Source organism: Cetorhinus maximus, chromosome 17 (genome assembly GCF_964194155.1).
Source record: "Cetorhinus maximus chromosome 17, sCetMax3.hap1.1, whole genome shotgun sequence".
Lineage (NCBI taxonomy): Eukaryota > Metazoa > Chordata > Chondrichthyes > Lamniformes > Cetorhinidae > Cetorhinus > Cetorhinus maximus.
Window position 1 is genome coordinate 101564752 of NC_135895.1, and position 24399 is coordinate 101589150.

Below are 24399 nucleotides of genomic sequence, written 5' to 3' on the forward strand. Positions count from 1 at the left end.
TTTTGAAACTTGTGCAAGATTTTGGTGCAATCAAATAACATTCTTGAGTCTGATTTGCTCTGCAATTTATGAACCATTGTATAAAGGAAATGCTTGATTAAGATTGGTGTGAATCATGGCCATTTCACATTTGAGACAGACCGATTTAACTGATTCACATGAAGGGTACAGTATCATGCCCTGCCTGCATTAACTGTAAACGTAATGGGAAGGGGAAGGGTGGAAAGTGTGACTTAAGTTCTTGGAAGTGAAAAATTACAATCTTGAGTGGGTTTTGAAATTTCTTTTTTTGGGTAAAACTCCTCTCACTTTTGTATTCTAACACACAATTGGATGTACCATTTGTCACAGCAGATTCAATAAGTAGAGATATTTCATTGTGTTGGCAGAAGGATAATATATGTAAGAATTCCTTTTTCTTTCCTATAACCTAGGCCTCCTAATAATAACCATTTATTTATTACACATTCGGATAGATTTTGTAGCCTTGCCCATTGGCAGTCCAGTTGGCTAATGGGGAAGATGAGAATTTCAGTTTTGTTTCTTGCAGTGAAATATTATCTTCCAGCTTTGTCCTTTCCTTGAACAGTGTGTCTGAGATCAGAAAAATTGCATACCTATTGATATGTCACTTTCTTTAATTCTATTAGTGTCCAGATCTGCTTGTTGATGTGCCTTGCTCCATCTAAGTACAACGAAGATATACTGTAATTTAAGATGTGCAGTGAGTTAAAACATAACCCCAGCTGAAGAACTTTATGATTCAGTTTGAATGAAATTCAAGCTGAATCTAGGATGATGGCTGCTATTCTGTAACTTTTGCTCCGAGTCAAAAGTTCTCAGATGACAAATTATCTTTTTGCTCTCTCCCCACTTGATAGCACAGGAGTATGGAATGCATTTTTCGAATGTAACTTTTATTGAAGCAACACCATTGATCATAGTTTCCCCACATGAGATCTCAACTTTCAGTGGTTGTCTAAACTGAAGTCAGCAGGATTTGTGAATTTCTAGAATGCTACTAAGTGATGCATGACCTAGGACTTCTCCATTGAAGCAGTTTGGGGAGCCCTGGCAGTACAACATTTTCAGAATCTTTGGCACAGAATTGCCAGCATGAAGGGAGAAATCTTCCTCCAAGCTGGCAGTCAATGTACAACACAGAAACAGACCATTTGACCCAACAGGTCCATACTTCTCACAAGCCTTCTGCCACTCCACTTCTAATCACATCAATGTAACGTGGAAAGGGAAATGAAGTAGGGAATATACAAGCATACGAAAAAGATGATTAGCAAGGCCACACTCAGATTATAGAGTAACCATATACACTGTTTACCCACCAATTAACTTTGCAATCCCCCAAGAAAGGAAACGAAATAGATAATGCACTGAATCACAGAATAGATACAGCACAGAAGGAGGCCATTCGGACCTCCGTGTCTGCGCCAGCTCTCTCTAGGAGCAATTTATCTGGTGCCACTCCCCACACCTTCTCTCCGTAGCCTTGCATATTCTCTCTTTTCTGATAATAATCCAATTCTGTCTTGAATGCCTCGATTGAACCTGCCTCCACTGCAATCTCAGGCAGTGCATTCCAGATCCTAACCACTTGCTGCATGAGAAGGCTTTTCCTCATGTCGCTATTGTTTAATGACCTGTTGTTCTTGATCCTCACACCAATGGGAACATATTTTTTCCCTATCTACTCTATCCAGACCCCTCGTGATTTTGAATACCTCCATCAAATCTCCTCCCAAACTTCTCTTCCTCACAGAAAACAGTCCTAACTTCTCCAGTCTCTTTTGTGAATCTTTTCTGCACACTCTAATGCCTTCACATCTTTACAAAAGTGTGGCGCCCAGAAGTGGACACAATACGCCAGTTGTGGCCAAACTGTGTTCTATACAAGTTTAACATAGCTTCCTTGCTTTTATACTCTATTGATAAAACCCGGAATGCCATTGCTTTATTAAACAATGCTCTCAACCTGTCTTGCCATCTTCAGTGATTTATGTACAGATACAACCAGGACCCTCTGCTCCTGCACCCCCTTTAGAATTGTACCTTTATATTGTCTTGCTGCATTATTCCTTTTAAAATGAATCAGTTCACAATTCTCTGCATTAAACTTCATCTGCCACTTGTCTGTCCATTCCACCAACCTGTCTGTCCTTTTAAAATTGAACACCATCCTCATAGTTCACAATGCTTCCAAATTTTGTATCATCTGCAAATTTTAAAATTGTGCCCTGTACACCAAGATCTAGGTCATTAATACATATCAGATAAAGCAAGGGTCCCAACATTGACCTCTGGGGAACTCCACTACAAACGTTCCTTCCAGTCTGAAAATCCTGCTACTGTCCCTTTTTATCCCATGAACTTTGCCCACAAGTCTGTTGTGCAGCACTTCATCAAATGCCTTTTGGAAGTCCACCACATTGACAGCATTACCCTCATTAATCTTTTCTGTTACCTCATCCAGCAAGTTAGTTAAACACGATTTGCAATTAACAAATCTGTGCTGGCTTTCCTTAATCAACCCACACTGCCCAAGTGACTATTCATTTTGTCTCGCGGTATCAATTCTAGAAGCTTCTACACCACCAAGGTTAAACTGACCGGCCTCTAGTTGCTGGGTTTATCTTTACACCCTTTTTTTTGAACAAGAGTGCAACATTTGCAATTTTTCAGACCTGCCACCACCCCTGAGTCAAAGGAAGACTGGGAAATTATGGCCAGTGCCTCCACAATTTTTACTCTCACTTTCTTCAGTATCCTTGGATGCATCCCATCTGGTCCTGGTTCCTTATTAACTCTAAGTACAGGCAGCCTATCCAGTACTACCTCCTTATCGCTTTTCACTTAGCGTGAAGTGCCTGAATTAGCTCTTCTTTCACCATGACCTGCGTTACATCTTACTCATTGGTAAAGACAGATGCAAAATATTCATTTAATATCGCAGCCATGTCTCCTGCCTCCAGGTGTAAATCCCCTTTTTGGCCCCCAATCAGCCCTGCTCCTCTTTGACCACCCTTTTACTATTTAAATACCTACAGAAGACTTTTGGATTCTCTTTTATATTACCTGTTGGTCTCTTTTCCATTCTATCTTTGCTTCTCTTATACACTTTTTCACTTTCCCTCTGAATCTTCTATATTCATCCTGGTTTTCGGTTGTATTGTCCACCTGACACCTGTCACAAGCATGCTTTTTCTTCTTCAGCTTAATCTCTATCCCGTTGTCATCCATGGAGCTCTGGATTTATTTTCCCTTCCTTTCCACTTCATGGGAATATACCAGGCTCAGTTGAACTCCTTGTAACAATCCTTCATATATGGAATTGGGCCTCACCGAAAGTGGCATTTAGGAGTTCCCAAATTCCTGTTTATGGGGCCTGGCTGTAATAAAGTCAAATGCATTCACAGGGGTTAATGATGAATAAAATGGAATATGAAGATACTATCTTATGGGTTCACAATGTGCTTTTTTTATGCCTTATGACAGTATAATTGTACCACATACTGATGAAACACAGGTTCAATTAGTTGTATTAGTGGCCAGCTGAACCAGAATGAGGGACAGGGTGATTAGAAAGAATAACCCACTTATCATCGCAGTTCAAGTAGAATAATTATCGGAAGGAAATTAGCCATAGTCAAAAATTCAATTTATACTGAAAGCAACATTGTATTTGGTGGTGTAGCTATATGAAAGGTATTTCCCTCCATTCTGATTTCTAAATGAATTGGTTTTCATATTTGGTCATGAGTAAACTCTAGTTTCTCAGCTTGAGTTTTAGTATTTTTAGAATTTTTCAGTGCTTTTATGTTAAACTTGTAATTTCTCCTTCACTAAAGGGGAACGACAGAAGATCCTAAAATGGCTTTTGTCTTATAATCCTCTGTGGCTACGAATAGGACTGGAGGTGAGGTATATTTGGTACAATTAAATACAATTGTAACGTTGTATTGCATCTTTTGATCAGGTTTCAAGCTTTACAATTTTTCATTTCTTTGCATTGTATTTGAGGTAAACAAATGTAACAGCTTTATGATGAGATATGGTTCTGTTTTTATTTATGATGAGAAATAATACATTTTGGTGCGCTGGCTGAAATCTACATCTTGTGTCACATTTTAGTGCGTTTTTGGTGAACTGATTCCACTGGAAAGCAACAGTGATGTGATTGGCTTAGCTAGATTTATTTTAAATCGCCTACTTTGGAATTCTGATATAGCTGCAGCATATAGACATCCAACCGTGCCACATTTATACCGTGACGGTAAGAAAATTTGCTTCAAATACATGGATTCTGTTTCAAAATTAAGTTTGACATGTAGTCTCATTGACTTGAAAGGCCTCCACCTTGAGGAAAAAAATTTGGGACTCAAGTTGAAATCTAGATGAAACGAGTGCATAGTTTAGTTTTCTGTGAACATATTTTACTTATGCTAATTCAGTTAACATAGATTAGAATCATTTGAATTTTACTGCACAAAATGAGACTTCAGTGCATAGTGTCCTCTCTGATGAAGCTTTCCACATTTTCTAACTTTTTACATAATGTTTATCCATTTCCCCTCAAAAACTGTTGTGGATTCTGCTTCCATTACTGCTTTCATAATTTTTATAACTGAGATGGCTTACTGATCCACTTTATAACTTGATCACAGTGACACTGGAGTCGCATGCCTGACCAGGCAAGAGTGGCCTGTTCCCTTTCCTAGAATGACATTAGTGAACTAGTTGTACTTTTGTAACCATTGTCAGATTTCACTTTCTGGTTCCCGGCCCACAATTTCAACTTGCTACTTCTGGCTTATTAGTTGAGTACGACAACCACTATACAAAAATAGATTGCTACAATGGGGGAGCTTTTAGAGCATGATGAGCTGAAGAGCAACCTCATGTATTGATAATCCTATGGTTTCCCTCACTAGTTGTAATTGCTTTAAACTACAGTTTCATTTAAATTAAAATATTCAGGGCATATACTAAACCACAAGCAGCCCTTTTGTCTTCTGTGGGATGCTGCACCTTTTTTTTTCTGCAATGTGCTGATCCTGCCATACAGATTACACCTTTACTCAATCATCTGCAAGTCTATTCTCAATTTGTGCATAAACCTGTTTTTTATTTCTAGCAAGCCATCTGCGCATCCGTAGAATGTAACATTGCTTGTTGCATTGTACTGTTAACTTGCCAAAGAAATTGTTTGATAGTCCTAGTTGTTGAATCATGTTCTTTCAAAATTAATCTAAAGGCCTTTTTAAAAGCATCTAGGCTTAGGAATTCTGTTTTAAACAGCCTGTATTTCTGACTTGTAAAACTTCTTCAAATTGATGATTTCTGCCACTTATTTATCTATTCTTTTAATTTGGAATTATGAAGCAATAACCCTTTTTAAAGCTGATTCGCATTAATTTTAGAGCTGATTCTTGAGCCTTGTCTGATTTCCTGAGATGAACATTTCCTCCTTTTACATCTTAATAGCCAAGATTTTTTTGCATGCTTTGTATTGTTCAAGATTCTGGACAAACTTGTGTGTGTTCAGTAATACTTCAATAAACAGATTCCAGTTAAGTGATTCTCATTGAATGAAATAAGATCCATTTGATCTCCTATAATTATTTCTAGCTCCTTGCTAACTGAAAGGAGAAAAAAAGCTATCTTTTTACTTCTGACCCCTTAGTATACAGTTCAATGCATCTAATAATATACAATTGAATTCTTGTTCATCTTGAGAAAATCATTTGGGATACCAGACCCTGCAAAGAACAGCGGTAGAACTTTTTATAATCCTGTATTATTGGTTGCTTTGTAATCTTCTATCAAGTCATTGCATCAGTCTTTCAAGAGGATTGTATTTAATATATTTTGTCTCCATTTCTGAGACTGTTAAAGACATTCTTGCAGATATTGATGCTTGGTACAAACATGGGTGGCTGATTTCACCTCCCCCCCTCCCCCCCCTCAACTTCTTCCCTTAAAAAAACAATATTTCTAATGTTGATATCACATAGATTACCAAGATTACATCTAAAGGACCTGAATCTGCATGAAATGCTTTTACAGCATTTTTGCATGATAAACTTATGCAAGCACTGTTAATCTCATTTGTACAAGCATTTGCATGCTCTTGTTTGTAACACCTCTATCTCAATGTACAGTGTGTAATATGATGTACTACAGTAAGCTTATATACCTTTTAGATAACTACGTAACAATTTAAACCGCAAACCTAACATCTTCATTCAGGACTTTATTTTGCTTTGTGTTTGTGTTTAAAAATCAACTTCTACTGTTACTTGTTTGATTTGAGGGTTAACTTGAAACAATATAATATAAAAGCAAAATACTGCAGATGCTGGAAATCTGAAATAAAAACAGAAAATGCTTGAAAAACTCAGCAGGTCTAACAGCATCTGTGGAGAGAGAAACAAAGTCAACGTTTCGAGCCCATATGACTCTGCTTCAGAACTTTGTCAGTCCTGCTGAGTTTTGCTAGCATTTTCTGTGAAACAATATAGTTGCTGATACATAAATAAAAGAAAAAAGTTGGATTTATTTGCTGCCTTTTGCAACCACCCAATGTATTAAAGCGCTTTACAGCCAATTAACTGCTTTTGAAGTGAAGTTACTGTTGTAATGTAGGAAATTCACAGCCGATTTGTGCGCAGCATACTCCCCTAAACAGCAATGGGATAACGACCAGGTAATCTGTTTTTGTGATGTTGATTGAGAAATAAATATTGTCCAGGATACCAGGAATATCTTCCTTGCTTTTCTTCAAAATGGTTCCATGGGATCTCTTACATCTACCCAAGCAGGCAGGTGGGGCCTTGGTTTAACATCCCCTCCAAAAAACAGCACCTCCAAAAGTCCAGCACTCCCTTAGCACTGCACTGGTGTGGTAGACTAGAATTTGTGTTTGCCTTGGAGTGGGATTTGAACCCTCAACCTTCTGATTCGGAGGTAGGAGTGCTACCAACTGAACCATGGTATTTAAATATTAAGTTTGTTGATAAATGATGCATAATTTCATTATTGCTGAAAAAAGGAACATGCTGCCGAAGCTTTTCATCTGCTTGGTTGGCAGGAGGAATCTGTTAGAGGCATTGCCATGGAAAATGCACCAGGGAACACTTGAGTGAGAATCTACATATATTTACACACATGGCTCTGTCCATTGCAGACAGACGCATTGCGCCTTTTTCAACTAAACAAAAGCTTGGGGGGCAACATTCCCTGGTTCATTCCCTATGGCAATGCTTTGACTAATCAGAGTCGACCTGCCTGGTTTGAATTTAAACATTTGGAAGTTAACTGTTCCCTGGTGTATTCTCCAGGGCAACGTCTCTACCAACCAAAGTCCACTTGCCACCAATCAGCACTCTCTTCTCATGCAGTATAAATTATTGTTTCCTTCATAATTGGTATCCTTGCAAATCTGTCCTGATGAGGGCAAGACGAAAATCTTCAACAGCATGTCTTTTTTCCCTTGATACTCAAGTTCTGTACTACCAAACGAATATTTTCATTAATTAAAAGACGTTGCCATTGAATAATGTATATTGTGCCTTGTGTCTCGATTACATCTTGCATTTGGAGTTGGGGCTCACTTTGTAGTAGTGTATATAGATATACGCTAATACTGTCGTCTATTAAGGCTGAGCTGGAAATTAAATTTAAATAATGTTGTAACTATTTGTTTTGATTTTCTAGAGCACAAGGAGGTTTTGGCACAATTTACACTGAAGAAATTTCTGCTTCTGGTTTGGTTTCTTGATTGTGCTAAACAGTCTAGGTTAATAGATCACGACCCATGCCTTTTCTGCAAAGATGCTGAATTTAAGGTTAGATATCCGCTAACAATGTTTCTCTTGAGTTTTGAGTTTCTATTGAGTTTTGTCGTAGATGTTTTATGTACATTTTTCTCTGGTTGTTTCTCTCTTTTTATGTTGAAAAAGTTTTTACAGCATAACAGTTTTATTTAGAAATTTAACTAACCTTTTGAATGATGAGATTAGATCAGAAAATGGATGTGTCTTTGACATACTGTGTGATACCAACATGAAAGTGCGTAACACAGCCACTGAAATTTCTCTTTGCTATTTTAGAGGAAGTGTTAATCCCTGTAATAAATGGGTTAACGGCTCGCCAAGATAGTTGAGAGAGTTAAGCATTTGTACCTAGTATTACACTTTCATTTCGTTAACTTATGTACAACATCGTTTTGAAAAGGCAGCTTCAAATAAAAAATAAGTTTGTGATCATTTTATTACTTGAAAGCCAATTGATATTAATCCATTTTTAAAAATAAATTCTAGGACAGCATGGCACCTTTAATGTAATATAACATCTCATGGCACTTCTCGGGAGCTTTAGGAAACAATACAACACTGAGCCATATGAGGAAATATTAAGGCAAATGACCAAAAGCTTGGTCATAAAGACAGGTTTTGAGGCGACTCTTAAAGGAGGAGAATGAGGCAAAGAGGTTTACGCAGGTAATTCCAGAGCTTATGGCCTTAGTAGACGAAGACACAGCCACCAGTGGTACAGCAATGAAAATCGGGGATGTTCAAGAGTGAGAATTAGAGGAGCATACGTATCTCTAATGGTTTTAGGGCTGGAAGAGACTATACATGGGGAGGAGTGGGGCCATGAATTGAACATTTTAAAATTGAGGTGTTAATTAATCAGGAGTCAACGTAGGTCAGCGAGAACAGGAATGATGGAAGAATGCGATTTGGTGCAAGTAGGGACATGGGCAGCAGAGTTTTGGATGATAAGTTTACAGAAATTAGAACATGAGCGTCTGAACAAGGAGTGACTAAAGAATATAAGAGCAGGAGAGAGGAGGACCAGGAGACAGACAGCAGCACCTTAAAGAGCTATCCAATCCAATCCGAGCAATGTGGGCCCCAATGATTTGAATGTGGGGACCAAATGTAATTTCCAAGTTTGCTGATCATACAAAACTAGGTGGAAATGTGAATTGTGAGAAGGATGCATAGAGGCTTCAAAGAGATTTAGACAGGCTAAGTGAGTGAGCAAGGACATGGCAGATGGAATATAATGTGGAAAAATATGAAGTTATCCACTTTGGTAAAAAAAACCCAGAAATGCAGAGTATTTCTTAAATGGTGATGGATTGCAAAAGTGTTGATGTCCAAAGGGACTCCGGTGCCCTTATTCATAAGTCACTGTGAAAGCTAACATGGAGGGAAGGCAAAATGCTATTATGGGCTTTAATGCAAGACAATTTGAGCACAAGAATAAATATGCCTTGCTGCAATTGTATAGAGCCTTGGTGAGACTACACCTGGAGTATTGTGTACAGTTTCGGTCTCCTACCTAAGGAAGTATGTACTTGCCATAGAGAGAGTGCGATGGAGGTTCACCAGACCGATCCTGGGACGGCTGGATTGTCCTACAAGGAGATATTGAGGAGACTGGGCCTATATTCTCTGGAGTTTAGAAGAATAAGAAGTGATCTCATTCAGGCTTACAAAATTCTTACAAGGCTTGAAACGTTAGATACAGGAAGGATATTTCCCCTGACTGAGGCCTCCACCCAGTTTCTCAACCCCCACCCTGAGTTCTCAAACCAGGCGGCATACTCTCAGAAAAGAGGCAGGCCATTTAGGACTGAGATGAGGAGGAATTTCTTCACTCAGGAGAGTGGTGAATCTTTGGAACTCTCTGCCCCAGAGGGCTGTGGAGGCTCATTACTGAGTATATTCGAGACAGAGATGATAGATTTATAGATATTAGAAGTATCAAGGGATATTGGGATAGTGCGGGAAAATGGTGTTGAGGTGGAAGATCAGCCATGATCTAGCTGAACAGTGGAGCAGGCTTGCGAGGCCCAGTGGTCTACTCCTCCTATTTCCTATACGAAAGTCCATTCTAGTGGTATGAATAAGGATTTCAAAAGCAAATGAGCTAAGGCAGGCAGGGAGTCAGGTGACATTACAGAATTGGAAATGGGCAGTTTTAGTGATTGCAGTGATATGTGGTGGGAAGCTCATCTTGGTCAAATATGAAGCTAAGGCTGTGAACAGTCTGGTTCAACCTCTGACAGTTGCCAGGGAGAGGGAGGGTGTCGGTGGCTAGGGAACAGAGTTTGTGACAGGAACCGAAGACAAGTGACTTCTGTCTTCCTAATATTTAGTTGGAGGAAATTTCTGCTCATCCAGCATTGGATGTCTGACAAGCAACCTGATAGCTTAGAGATATTGGAGGGGTTGAGAAACGTGGCCATGGGGAAGAATTGAGTGTCATCATCCAACTGGACTCTGACATTGTCTTTTTGGATATTGTCGCTGAGTGGTAATGTGTATAAGAGAAAAATGGGGAATGCTAAGGATGGATCCTTGGGGAACACAAGTTAACAAGTTAAAAAAATGGGACTATATTATCCGTGTACACTGGCATTCTGAGCAAGAATAATTTGAGATCAAGTTCCTCACTATCAAAGTGAGTGAAATGGGTAAGAAATTTGAGATTTACTTCAGAATGCTGAAACATTGGGTTATCACAGAGAAGCCATTAGCGTGAGTACACTAAAGACAAAGTGTGAACATGAATTCAGTGACTTAACAGCCTGGCATTGTGTATTCAGGCTGACAGTGTCCTTGTGATACCTCTTAACTTAATGCATAGCTGATTATGGTACCTAAAATGTTTTTGAATCCAAATGCTGGTATTGAAGCATATATATACTATGGCATAACCTTTTGGTGAAAATGTGTACAGGCTGAAATCTGGTGTAAGACTGGTATGCCGTACAATATGATTTTGTTTACTAGTAAACTTTGAACTTTCTAATTTAACTTGTCTTTTCTGTTTAGGCAAGCAAAGATTTGTTACTTGCCTTCTCTAGAGACTTTCTCAGTGGCGAAGGAGACATTTCTCGTCACCTTGGTTACTTTGGGTTGACTGTTGGCCATTTTCAGACACCCCTCCACGAATTTAATTTTGCAATCACCAATATAGCTGTCGATCTTCGATGTGGTATTCGTTTGGTGTAAGTATATTTTAATTAACCAACGGAATGATGGTACTTCTGAATTTTCTCTTAATCTGATGCTCATTCTAAATAATTGAACTGTAATAAAGTGATTTATGGTAAGACTAATCTTATAAAACAGCAAAACTGACCCAAAAAGATTCAAATGTTTTGTTGGATTGAAGGTTACTTGACACCCAGATGTTCCTTAGTAATTTTTATCTCCTTTTTTATGAAAATGCTCAATTTGAAAATTGTTCATTAAGCCTGCAACGGAATGTGTTCTTTTGTATATTCTGATTTTTGGACCAACCAGTTATTTAAATGTCTTTGAAAAAAAGTTTCAAACAGATTATTTTCAGCTCCTCTTACATACTTCCTCCTCACCTACTCTCTTCAGAAGTAGAGAAATCCAAAGATTCACAACCCTTGTTGTTAACCCCTTATCCTGAGACTGCATCCCTTAGTTTTAGACTTTCCTGTCAAGGGAAACAGCCTTTCAGCAACTATCCTGTCAAGTACTCCCAGAATTCTACATATTTCAATGAAATCACTTCTTATTCATCGAAACTCTAGGGAATATCGAGCTACTGTATTCCATCTGACCTCAGGACAGCCTTCTGATTCCAGGAATCAATCTAGTGAAAAGCCTGTGCACAGTATTCCAGGTGTCATCTCACCAAAGTCCTGTATTGTAACTATACTTTGTTATTTTTGTATTCCAAGAAAAGTTCAACAACTAGGGCATGAATCTTCTGGTAGGCATGTGGGGGCGGGCCCCCCTCGCCAACGCATAAAATGACATGCGGTGACGTCAGGCGTGCGTCCTGACATCACCATGTGTCATTCCGATCTTCAGTTCGGCGGGCATGCACCAGAGTCGGCTGCGCACCCGCTGAACTGTCAAAGGCCTATTAAAGCAATTTAAATAACAATTGAAATAATAAGGTTGGCAGGCAGGCAGAGAGTCCAGGCAGGATGAGGTTTCATGAGGGGTTTATAAATGTCATAAAAATTTTTACTAAAATTCATTGACATGTCCCAGCTCATGTGACACTGTCACATGAGGGGACATGTATGAATATTTTTTTTTCTTTATTTCAACTTTTCATAAGCAAGGTAATCTCCCTAAGGCAGCTCCATGCCTCAGGGACATTTCTGTGCTCTTTCGTGCGCATGCGCAAAAGAGCACAGGCCCCAACTCTCCCTCCTTACTCCACCCGCACTGGGAGCGCGTTACACTGGGTGGGCCTTAATTAGCCCACCCACGTAAAATGGCGCCGCCAGCTCCAGCCTGCCCGACGGGGAGAAAATTCTCCCCTAGGAATAACTTATAACAAAAAAAAGCAAAGATAGAAATATCAATTCACGTGAATGTTAAAGTCCAGATGGGTTCAGCTAGCTGAAAGCTTGAGTTGCCAAATTCCTTCAAAGTTGGTGATGATACAGCAAGATGAGTTTGGTATACAGAGACTTGGACCGCTCTAGAGATGATGGTAGGAATTTTCCAGAGAACCATGCTTCGGTTGGCTTAGACTTGAGGCAAGCTTTGTTGCCAGCCTGGAGTTCTGCTTTGGTGTTAACAGGCTGGATGTTAACAGCAGACAGCCCTGTGAGTCCAAGAATGTAACAAAACTTTCCAAAGGCCAAAGGAGCTTAGGTCATATGGTGTTGCCCACGATGAATCAGTTTCAGGTTAACGATCAGTTTCTATATCTGTGGCCAAATCCATTGTTCACCTTCAGGGAGAGATAGTGGCCACTAGCGCATCTGCAGGTACACCGAGTTTTGGTGGCTCTCTCCCTTTGTTATAAGTCCAGGCTGGGGAGACAGGCTGTCTCCTGCTCCCTTGTTTCATTGATTGTAATGGGTCCACACAGTGATAAGTGTGAGATTCCACAAAGATGAAAGTTGAGCTTTGTCCTGTAATTACTGTTGGAAGTTTCCAAAACTGTAGCCAATTTGCAAATCATGTGACCTATAGCAGCCATGTCTTTTGGTCCAGCAAAGTCCATTTTTAAATAAGCGGTCAGTAATGTTTAATTTTAAACAGTTTATGATTTTTTTTTATGTCTTATAGAAATGACACTTCCTTATTGCTTGTGTGTTATCTTTGTGTTTCATGTACAATGACACACACATCCTTCTGAATGCCAACATTTCATGGTTTCTCAGCACTTAAGAAAATTATGTTTTTTTTCTTTCTTCCTACCAAAGTGAATAACCTTGAGTTTCCTACATTATATACCATCTTGCATGCTTACTTAATTTATCTATATCCCTTTGCAGACTCAGCCTTCCTCACTGTTTATTTTCCCACCTAGCTTTGTATGGTCAGCAAACTTGGATGTTACGCTCAGTCCTCTCATCTAAATTAGTAATATAGATTGTGATTAGCTGAGGACTCAGCGCTGATCCTTGTGACACCCAACTGGTGATAGCTTGCTAACTGAAAATGACCTGTTCATTCCTACTGTTTTCTGTCCGATAAACAATCCTCTAAACATGCTAATATATTACCCACAGCCCCATGAGTCCTTGCCTTGTGCAACAACCTTTCTTCTAGCACCTTATCAAATGCCTTTTGAAAATCAAAACAAACTATATCCACTATCACCCCACAATCAACCCTGCTAGGTACATCGTCAGTAGTTGGTAGATTTGCTAAGTATGGTTTCCCTTTCATGAAATCATGTTGTGTTTGCCAAGTCATATTATTTTCTAAATTGACTGTTGGCACTTCCTTTATGGATTCCAGCATTTTCCTAATGGCTGACTGGTCTGTAGTTTCTTATTTTCTCTCTCGCTCCTTTCCTGAGTAGCAGTGTTTCTTTGGTACCTTCCAATCCACTGGAACTGCTCCAAAATTCCGCATATTGTGGAAGATCAAACCAAACCAGGGACAGAGCCAGAGCCATCTGACTCTGGGAAACCTTGCAGTGTATCCTGCCATCAGAGAGTCAATGTGGCTCTTGATTGTAGATTTAAAATACAAATTAATAAAAATACCACTGTTTGCAAAAGAACAGGACCCATCACTGACTCAATTGATGTTGCATTCAACCCACAAATGGGTGATCATAGAACTTCATTGGGAGTCCAGCAAATGTTTGATCAAATTTACACAATGGAGTAAGTACTTGGCTATCAGAGTAAATGTTACCACATATTACTGTTTTAACCATGTGGCATTTGACGAAGAAAATACAGAAAATCACATTGATACATCATTTTGTAATTTTCCTAGCTGGACCTTTTAGGCTGCCCATGGTATTTCAAGGACAAGTATTTTGAAGGTGTTTGAAAAAGTTTTCCTTTGACTTGATGAAGAATACTATGAATAAGAAAATCCATGTAGTAAAGTTGCTAGGTGGAAATTAGAATAAGCTTAATAATTGCTAACGATGTGTAATTTAAATTCACATACTCAGTACAGTGTTTTTTTATTTGATTTGGATAACCTTTTACAGACGAGCAGTGGAACTTCTCACACGAGACTGGAAACTATCAAAACAACTCCGAGTCCCAGCGATTAGCCGTCTTCAAAAGCTGCATAATGTGCATGTTGCATTGAATGCCCTTAAAACTCAAGGAGTTGATCTGAAGGACGAACAGGGTAATATTGAAATTCTGTAACTGTAACTTGAATAAAAAGCTTTGTATTCTCATAAGATATTCACTTTTGAACACAATTTTGCTTTTTGTTCACAAGGCAACCTAATAGATTCTAGAGATATTGTTGATGGACATCGGGAAAAAACTTTGGCACTGCTGTGGAGAATCATCTTTGCTTTTCAGGTATTGTATACACTACAGAAATTTAATTGTGTTTTTTTTGAAAATATACAGTTGTCATCCTTCAAAGATGATGGCGCTAATATGCTGACATTAAGGTAAAAGAGTTGTTTGGTTAGTATTGAAATTCTGTAGTATACATATTGGGAAATTGTGGTATGACTTTGTCCATTTATTTGCTTTCACCATGATTTGGGATATTATTGTCTCTGGAAAGCAGAGGAAACTACTTGGCTCTGCCTCTTTGAATTTTAGCTTGTGGCATGCTGATAAACTGAAGTTAATGGAGAATATAAAAAGTAACTAACATTTTATAACAGCCAACCTCCCCTCTCCTCCTCAATTTGCAGCTGTTTATTTGAACAAGGTGTGTTTAGTGTTGTAGCAAACACATTTCTGGAAGCAGTTCAGATTCAAGTAGAAAAATATACTTTTTGGTATCACCCATGGATATGACTGCAAACTGGAAATGCTAAAATGTGATCTCAACTGTGCTTTTAGAGTATATGTGCCAGAGGTTATTTCCCACCGACCCCACCCTCTGGGCTCTTTTTGACATTTTCTCAAGTGCCATTTCTTATTTTCGGGAGCTACTTTTTTATTTTCTTGGCTGCTTTATTCTCACTCAGTCCTTTATTTAAGTGATGCAGTCATGTAGTAACATCTCCTTCTGTACTTATGTTTTTTTTAAAGAGTTTCCTTCTTAATGTAGATAAGATAGCACAAATATCAAAGATTACATATGTATCTATGGGCAGAATTTTACGATCCGCGGGCAGGCACGCGCCTGACCCAATCAGGCGTAAATTGACACGCGATGATGTTGGTGAGCGCCCTGATGGCATCGCGCGCACTCACAATTTTTCTGTCAGCGGGCGCGCTCAAGAGTCAGCAGCACACCCGCCGACAATTAAGAGGCCTATTAAGGCCCTTAAACAAGTATTTGTAATTTTTACTGCCTGTTCAATCGTTCGGTTGGCGCACGGGTAAATAGGCCAGGTGGCTTTTGCATTTTTTACGAAACTCCAACGATAAATAAAAAACCAGAAAAAAAATTTCAGTTTCATTTTAAACATATCACTCTTCGTGGCCAGAATTTTTCCCCTGCCGCCCGCGATCAGCTCCGCTCCGCGATTTCACATGGGCGGGCTAATTAAGGCCCACCCTGTGTGGAACACAAGCGGCAGCGCTCAGTGCTGCCTGTGTGGGTAGGGGGAGGAGGGAGAGCGGGCCTGGCGCGCAGTTCACGCATGTGCAAGAAAGAGCGCTTCAATCTCCCTGAGGCATAAAATAAAATAAAGACAATAGAAATGTAATAAAACATGTCCCCTCATGTGACATGAGATGGGACATGTTTTTAATTTCAAAATAAAGTTTTATTTAATGTGTATTAGCTTTAGGAAACCTCATCCCGCTCGTGAATGAGGGTTCCTAAAAAATGTAAAGGCCGCTTGGTCTTTTCGTTTGCCCACCAACCATTAGGTTAGTGTAAATTTCAAGTTAATTACCTTGTTAATGGTCTTTATAGGCCTTTCAATTATTGGTGGGTGTACAGCCGACTCCGGTCCGTGCCTGCCGAATGAAATATCGCGCAAGTGCGCAATGATGTTGGGACGCACGCCCGACATCATCGTACGTTGTATTGTGCTCGGGCGTGTCGGACTGAATCACACGCTTATATCATTTCTAAAATCTTTATTTTCATTTGTACAATTCTTCAGCTCCCCAAGGCAGCTCTGTGCCCTCAGGGAGCTTTCAGCTTGCCCTCATCCCGCCCCCACCCCAGCAGTGCTGAGCATTTCAGCGCGCCATGAATTCGCAGTCGGGGGCCGATAGCGGGCGGGGGACCTTTTCCTGGCCCTGCCCGCCCGATGAACGGAAAATCCTGCCCTACGTGTGTTTGTACCTTTTAACTTGGAATCTGTGAGCAAGGTCCTGGTATTCCATTTCCTATAAACTCATTTTTTCTAAAAGATGTTTTCTTAACTTATGAATAAATCTCTCATACTCCATTTCCAAAATGAAAACTCTTAACTACTTGGCACAAGACAGCTTATTGAGAATGAGTCTCACATCTGCAGCCCCCTTTTAAAAAATAATTGCAAGTAATTAGCATTCTACAGGTTCCTCTAGTTTTGTTCTTCCAGTTTCGAGGTTCTTTCCCCTCAGTACTTCTGTTTAAAGTGGGTGCTGAAGAACTTTCAAGGGTCCAACAAGGGAATACACACAAATTATTGCTGCAGCACCAAGCCAGACAGCAGGTAATGAATGGTTTAATTTACACACACTTCACATTTCAATGTTTTTCCTCGCATGATAATCCATACTTTAATGAGGCATCGATTGGATGGATCAAAGGAACATTAATTGTGGTTCTTTGTACCCATATTAAAAATAAAGGATAAGCATTTAATTCTCAAGTGGAGCAGGTTGGGAGAATCAATCTTTAATGAAATCAAAAACAAAAGGAACTTAAATAGAACATAGCTCCAAGCAATTATAAAGCTACCATTTGGATATTAACATGTCAATGCCGACAAAAGCTTCACCGTTCAGATTTCAAATAGATTCTTTTGTGGGATTAGCTTTAGGAAGCATAAGCAAACTTAAGCATATGTTTATCAGACAGCGGCTCCTTTATGGGAACCTCTCACCCTTCCATTAACTGGTGGCTCCTTTATGGACACCATCATGGGCCCTTAAACCTCCCATTAACAGAAGCTTCTGCATTTTCTCCATTTCTCAGCTCCCTTCAAAATAATGTCCTGCAAACTCATTCAGACTCTGTCACTGTGAAGAGGTGAGATCAGAGGAGAATGGTGGCCCCATCAACACAGACGGCAGCAGGATACAGGCTAGTGTTGGACTGAGTGGCGGCTCACCCAAGCCCTGCTCCCAGCTTCGTTACTGGGTTCGAGGCAGCCTCCTCCCTCCTCTTTAGCTGCATGTTTCCGAAAGGGCCATGAAGGCATTCTTGGTGCAAGTAGTTCCCCGGGCCTGCCCCTGGCCCCATTATGGGGTTACTGGTCACTTCCTCCCTCTATTTTCGTTTTCACTTCTCCTTGGCTTGCTCTCAATGCGATTAGTAATGGTGCAGCAGAAAGTCCTATATGGCGGCCAGCAGGGGACCAGCAGCTTCTCCAATCACAGGTTCCTTCCCTCCCTCCTGCAGTTGCTCCTCTGCCATCCATATAAATTCTGTCTCTGGAGAAGCAGCAAAGGCAGGAGGGAGGGAACCAGTGAATGGAGGAGCTGAAGCAGTGAGCATGGGAGAGACAGAATCTGTGATTGGAGGAGCAACTACCCGCCAACTATCTGTCTTCCATGGCCGCTGCTCCACCAATCAAACTTTGCATTATTTTCCCAATCTCAACAAGTTGCGTGCGCCTGCAATTGTTCAGCCCCAGTTGGACTACGGAGGAGCCCTAGCGTAAGGTAATATGTGTGGGGCGACCTTTCTTGTATTTTTTTGCCCATGTATTTGATTTTTCACAAGCTTCTATTGAGGTTTCAAGGGTAAATTTGCCTGCTGCCCCTGTGTATTTTGAACACTAATATGTGACTACTTCTTAAGCTTTGACTGCATTGTTTTTATCCTAGGTAGAGATTTTGCTCAACGAAGATCAGTTACAAGAAGAGATTGAATTCTTGCAAAAAACTTTACGTACATGGCATAAATTGGAAGCTCTGCGCTCCATGTCTGTTCTGTCTCACCCAGCAAAAGATCAAGACCTCAACATTATACCTGAAAAATATAGCCCCCGAATCAAGTTGCTACTGAATTGGGTTAATGCTGTTTGTGAATATTATGATCTCAAAGTAAGTTGATTCATTCATTTATTTTAACCACACAAAATTGATCAAATTATGCTTTTGTATGTGTCTTTAGAATTTAATTGTACGTAAAAGTGCCACCCTTCATTTCTTTTTGCGTGACCGTTCTTTATGTGCGAGACTAGACAGTGACTGGCAGACTTTTCAGTCATTGCAATCATATCCTTTGCCAAATTAATTTTGTTTTCACTCCATGCCCAAACAGACTCAAGTATTTATTTGTTCTCAGAATGCACGTGCCACTGGCAATGATCAGCACAGCTAATTTTATTTTGGGATGATATTGAAGATTTAGGATTACTCGCATCTAAATCTCAAATAAGTTTATTGCATTGCATTCAGTTATGGTTTGAAGTGTTGATCCCAAGATAAAATTGAAAATATAACATTTGGTGGCTTGAGTTTCTTAAACTATTAACATGAATAACTTGTAGCTATCTTGAACAGTTCAATAGAGTTACCTGTAACAATTAAACAATTCTGTCTGGTTTTAACTTTGTAGATGTTCCATAAATTCAGACGCTAGTCAGTTTTGTTTTGCATAAGCAACAGTTAAACCAGGATTAAGATTCTAGCTTGATACAAAGGCTGTAATTTTTAACAGTTGTCTTAAAGCTTTAGGGAAGAGCCAAGCTACTTTCAAATAGGCTATGCATGGCTGCCCATTATTTTCAAGAGTGATTGACAGTTACTCAAATCCACAAAGTCGTGTAAGGAGCTGTAGGTGGACTGAATTCTGAGCTGAGTGTTCTAATATTTGTTTATAAAATTCTGAAATATCCAACTAAAAGGATATGGTGCTGAAACATCATGCAGGGAAAGAATTATGTTCATAGAAATTCCCTTTGCAAGTTAAATGTGTTAATTGGAGTCCAATAAATTCATGCTATTGAACCTTTGTATTTGCTTCAATAAATGCTTGAATGTGGAATCTTGCAAGGCGGGGGTGGTCCCTTGATCAAAGGTGTTCAGTGCCTGATCGGGGGAGTGGACACCAGGAAGAGGCGTTGAGAGCCATCCCCTGCCCTTGCTTCTGACCTGCCTGACCACCTCTCCCTGCAAACCCATTCTGCGTAAATCCATACCCCCCATCTCCCCACCCGCCCCAACATAACTTAGCTGTGTCCTGGGTCCCTCTGTGATTCTGGGACTGTTGGAGGGATGGGGGATGGCAGCAGCCGACACTGTCACCCCCCTCCCCACCGCCTGCATTGCTGAGCACAAGCTGCCAGTCTCTGATTGACTGGTAGTTCTCGTCAGGTGGAACTGCCGTCTATGGGGCCTTCATTCCAGGGGAAGGCCTGCCGTTGGCCTTGCCACTGCCTGATTGGCTTGTGGTTAGCAGCTCTCAGTGAAAAGAGGTTGCACAGGTCTTTTGCCTGCTCTTCAGCTAGCAGGCGAAGCTCCCGACACCTCTGCAAAATTCCTTTCCTGATCATTTTGTGTCCCATGGCATATGTTTGCATCTGTGGCATTGTACAAGGGCAGAATTAGGATTGGCTGTAATGTTACCCCACTATTGAATACTCTGCTGATGTTCACCATTGTGGTTCACACGAGAGATGAGATTCTGGAAGAGCACTGATGTTTGTGTGAAAACTGGATGGGGAGTTTAAGATGAAGATTTTGGAGGGAAAAGGAACTGAATTAATTGAGATTTCTGCAGTACTTGAAACATATTTTTGTTCTTGGTTGTATTAATGAACTGATGCTGGCGCAGTGAAGCTAAATAAAAACCTACTGATGACCTTGCATTGTTAAATTTCAAAAGGCAGTAAGTTGAAGTAATCTAATAAATTGCCTCTAGTTCCTGTACTGCAATGTTTCACTATCAAGGACCTTGACTTCTATAAATGTTTAATTTGAATTTTACTTAAGTCATGCAGAGCGGAATATTGTTGCCAGTTAAATTGGGAGACTGGAGAAGCTGGGGTTGTTCTCCATGGAGGAGAGAAGGCTAAAAGGAGATTTGATAGAAGTGTTTAAAATGATGAAAGATTTAGATAGAGAAAATGTTTCCAATGGTTGATGAGTTGATAATCTAAGGGCATAGACCTAATGTGATTGGTGAAAGAACCAGAGGTAACATGAAAAACTTGTTTATGAAACAGATGGTTTGGATTTGTAATGCACTGTCTGATAGGTGATGGATATAGATTTAGTAGCTTTGAAATTGGATTAATACTTTGAAGCAGAAAGAATTGGAGGGACATTGGGAAATAGTGGGAGAGTGGGACTAATGGGATTCAAAAAAGCTGACGCAGTCGATGGGCCAAATGGTCTCCTTTGCTGCATGATTGTATGATTCTATAACCTGAAAACAATGGAAATGAAATACCAAGCAGAGCCTGGCTCAATTTCTGAAAGAACTAGCTTTTCTGAAATGCAGTCAGCTAGATGATTTGAGAAATTGCTATTTTGTAAGTAGTGTCTCAGGAAAGCAGTAATAAATATTCAAGGTAACAATTTAAGCTGCATGGTCCTCTAATTATTATATTTCTTATTTCAGGTTGAAAACTTCACTGTAGCCTTTTCTGATGGCAGAGTTTTATGTTACCTTATTCACCATTATCACCCTGGCCTTCTGGCTGCAGATAATATCTGTTCTCGAACCATGCAGACAGTAGAATGTGCGCAACATGGTACCGTGGCAATTGATACATCAACCAGTGATTCTGATGAAAGCTCTGTTGAAGTCATTCCAACAAACCTGAGTAAGTATGGTTAGTGTTCTGAAGATTACAAAGGCATTCGTGCTCAAGTGCTAAATTATCTATGTTGTTTCTGCAATGTACATGTTACATTATAAATATGTGTTTTTTTCCCAGTGATGTGTATCTTTATTGGTCAAATACAAAAAGTCTATTATTTCACATGATGTTAAATTATTTTAAATTTAAATTTAAAAATTGGCTGGGATACCCTTTAGTAACTATCATGTAATGCAACCATGACAAGTGCACTGTTATGTAATAGAAACTTGCATTCGAACGTGTCAGCTACTTGATGCACTGCTAAAATGCAATCGTATGTGGATTTTGCCCATCAGTCAGCCCTGACCTTATCACAATACCCATATAAAGAATGGCTCCCCCATACCATTTCCATTGTTTCTTTGTACGTATTAAAAAGAAAATCAAATGCACCACTGGGCTATGTAGCTTAAATGTCAATTGATTTGACTTCAGCAATGCAGTTTCCTGGTTTTTTATTTCACATTAGTAATATGGCACTGTACTTGAAATTTAAAAACATCTGCTTAAAAAAGTGCATATTTTTAGGAGATTTAAATGTTGCAATGCAGTGACTGATGTTGAACTGTAATCTGTGACTTGTGTAATGTTCATTCTGATGGATCACCAAAAAGCTGAAATAATTTCAGCTATCTGCACAATCCTTTAAGTATGGGAATTCCCATGTGCCTATCCTGGTATTAGGAAAATTAAATCCACTGGTAATGTGAATGACGATGTCACTGGGAGCAGTTTGTTACTGGAACACACTTCAGATATCCGGAAGTGTGAAAACAGCAAAAATAAGAAAAAGGCAGGCCCATCAATGCTCTTCCTATTTACTAGATTATATAACTTTGTTCACTGTCCTTCCTAACCAGAAACCGTACTCTTGCAGTAGGCAAAAAAAAAATGGAGGGGGGAATAATTGAAATAGTGCCTGGAATTTTCCAGCCCCTCACGCCAGCAGGATCTTCCGGTCCCGCTGATGTGAATGGAGATTTCAGTGGCTCGCCAGCCCCACCATGGGGGAACCCACCTTAAGCGTGCTGGAAAATTCCGTCCTATTTCTCAAATTTTCCCTCAATGACTAGTCCCGTTTTTGATAAGCACGTAGCCCTCCACTTGTGAGTGAACTGATTTTGAATAATTGAAAAAGACATCTTAAAAGTTATACTAACATATTTACTACTTTCGTTGTTGTATGCTAGTCAGATTCTCAATAAATGAAATATTTTTCAATATTTATATCGAATCGTAAAATGGCTGCAGCACAAAAGGAGGCCACTCAGCCCATCATGTCTGTGCTTGTACATGCAGGTGCAGCTCACCTAGTCCCACTTCCCATCTTTTTGCCCGGCATTTTTCTTCTCTTCGGGTAATTATTCAATTTGCTTTTGAAGGTCTCGACTGAAACTGCCTACACCACCTTCTCAGGCAGTGCACTCCAGAGCCTAACTGCTCGCAGCATTTTTTTAAAAAAGGAATCCCCTTAAATCGTTACCCTATGGTTCTGGATCCTTCCCACAATGGAAACAGTTCCTCCCTATCTACTCTGTCCAGACCCCTCATGATTTTGAAAAGCTCTATCAAATTTCTTCTTGATCATCTCTTCATGGAGAACAGCTCCAATTTTCCAACCTATCTATGTAACTAAAGTTAATCATTCCTGAAACCATTCTCATGAAACCTTTCTACCTCCTCTTTAATGTATTCACATCCTTCCTAAGATATGGCACCCAGAACTGGACACACACTTCCAGTTGAGGCTGAACCAATGTTTTATGAAGATTCACCATAACTTAATTTTTGCTTTTGTATTCTGGACCCCTATTTATAAAGCTCAAGATCCCGTATGCTTTATTAACCACTTTCTCAACTTACCCTGCCACCTTCCATGATTTGTGCATATATATCCCCAGATCTCTCTACCCCCTCCATTTCCTTTAGAATTGGACCTTTAAGTTTATAATCCCTCTCCTCCTTCCTACCAAAGTGAATCACTTCACACTTTTCTGCATTAAATTTCAACTGCCACTTGCCTGCCCATTCCACCATCCTCGGCCAATTTAGTAACCATGCTGCTGCTGTCACTTGTATTCCATGGGATCTAACTTTGCTGACAAGCTTGTTATGTGGCATTTTATCAAATTCTTTTTGGAAGTGTCATGTACACCAACTGGGTTATCCTAATCAACCCTCTGTTACCTCATCAAAAAAATTCAAGAAAGTTGGATACTATTTGCTCTTAACAAATCTGTGTTGGCTTGCCTGAATTAATCCACCCTTAACCTAAGTGACTGTTATTCTGGATTATTGTTTCTAAAAGCTTTTGTCGGAGATTAATCACACCAAGGCATCATTAATACATAGAAACCCCATTTATTACTTGTGCACAAGGGAGAACGATACAACGAGAGCTATTGTACCGTCTCAAAGTAGAATACACAAACACTTGCTTAAAAGCATTTTACAGCCAATCAGTAAATTTTGCACAACTCAATCCGCTTATTTGCATAAGTTAACTGACCAATCCATATTTTAGTAAATTTCCATTCCCATCGCAACAGACATTGTGGTTACGCAAATGCTTATCACAATTTTGATACAATCGGCCTGAGAAAGAACAACATGGAATGTCTCAGGGCTCATCCTACAACAGTGGTCAGACAAGATGTTATTGTTCTTCAAGGTTGCAGTATTTTTCTCTTAGGCCTAGGCATTTAATTCAATTTCTCCATTAACCCTTTTAATACAAAGTGGGTTCCCTATTTGTCTAAGCCACCACACTTCCCCACCACTGAGATTAAACTGATGACTGGTCTGTAGTTGCTTTCAAGTGTATCCTTACACTCTTTGCAAATGTTAGAGCCATTTTGAACATTCTCCAGTCCTCTGGCATCACCTGACTATTAATTGAAAATTATGGCTAGTGCTTCTGCAATTTTCACCCTTACTTCCTTCAGTATCATTGGATGTACCTCATCCAATCTAGGTGATTTACCAACTTTTGGG

At 39.7% G+C, this 24399-nt stretch overlaps 1 protein-coding gene across 2 annotated transcripts in view; it reads left to right on the plus strand.

Annotated features, from left to right (window-relative positions):
• aspm (assembly factor for spindle microtubules) overlaps positions 1 to 24399 on the plus strand; it is an 84836-nt gene that overhangs the window by 16537 nt on the left and 43900 nt on the right. Inside the window, exons 7-14 of one of the 2 annotated variants that reach the window (XM_078561719.1) lie at positions 3864 to 3931; positions 4147 to 4288; positions 7732 to 7862; positions 10866 to 11041; positions 14494 to 14639; positions 14736 to 14821; positions 18419 to 18637; positions 21162 to 21375. In XM_078561719.1, the coding sequence (XP_078417845.1) occupies positions 3864 to 3931; positions 4147 to 4288; positions 7732 to 7862; positions 10866 to 11041; positions 14494 to 14639; positions 14736 to 14821; positions 18419 to 18637; positions 21162 to 21375 (1182 nt within the window). The remainder of the gene's footprint in view (positions 1 to 3863; positions 3932 to 4146; positions 4289 to 7731; positions 7863 to 10865; positions 11042 to 14493; positions 14640 to 14735; positions 14822 to 18418; positions 18638 to 21161; positions 21376 to 24399) is intronic. The other variant, XM_078561717.1, reaches the window with a different exon arrangement.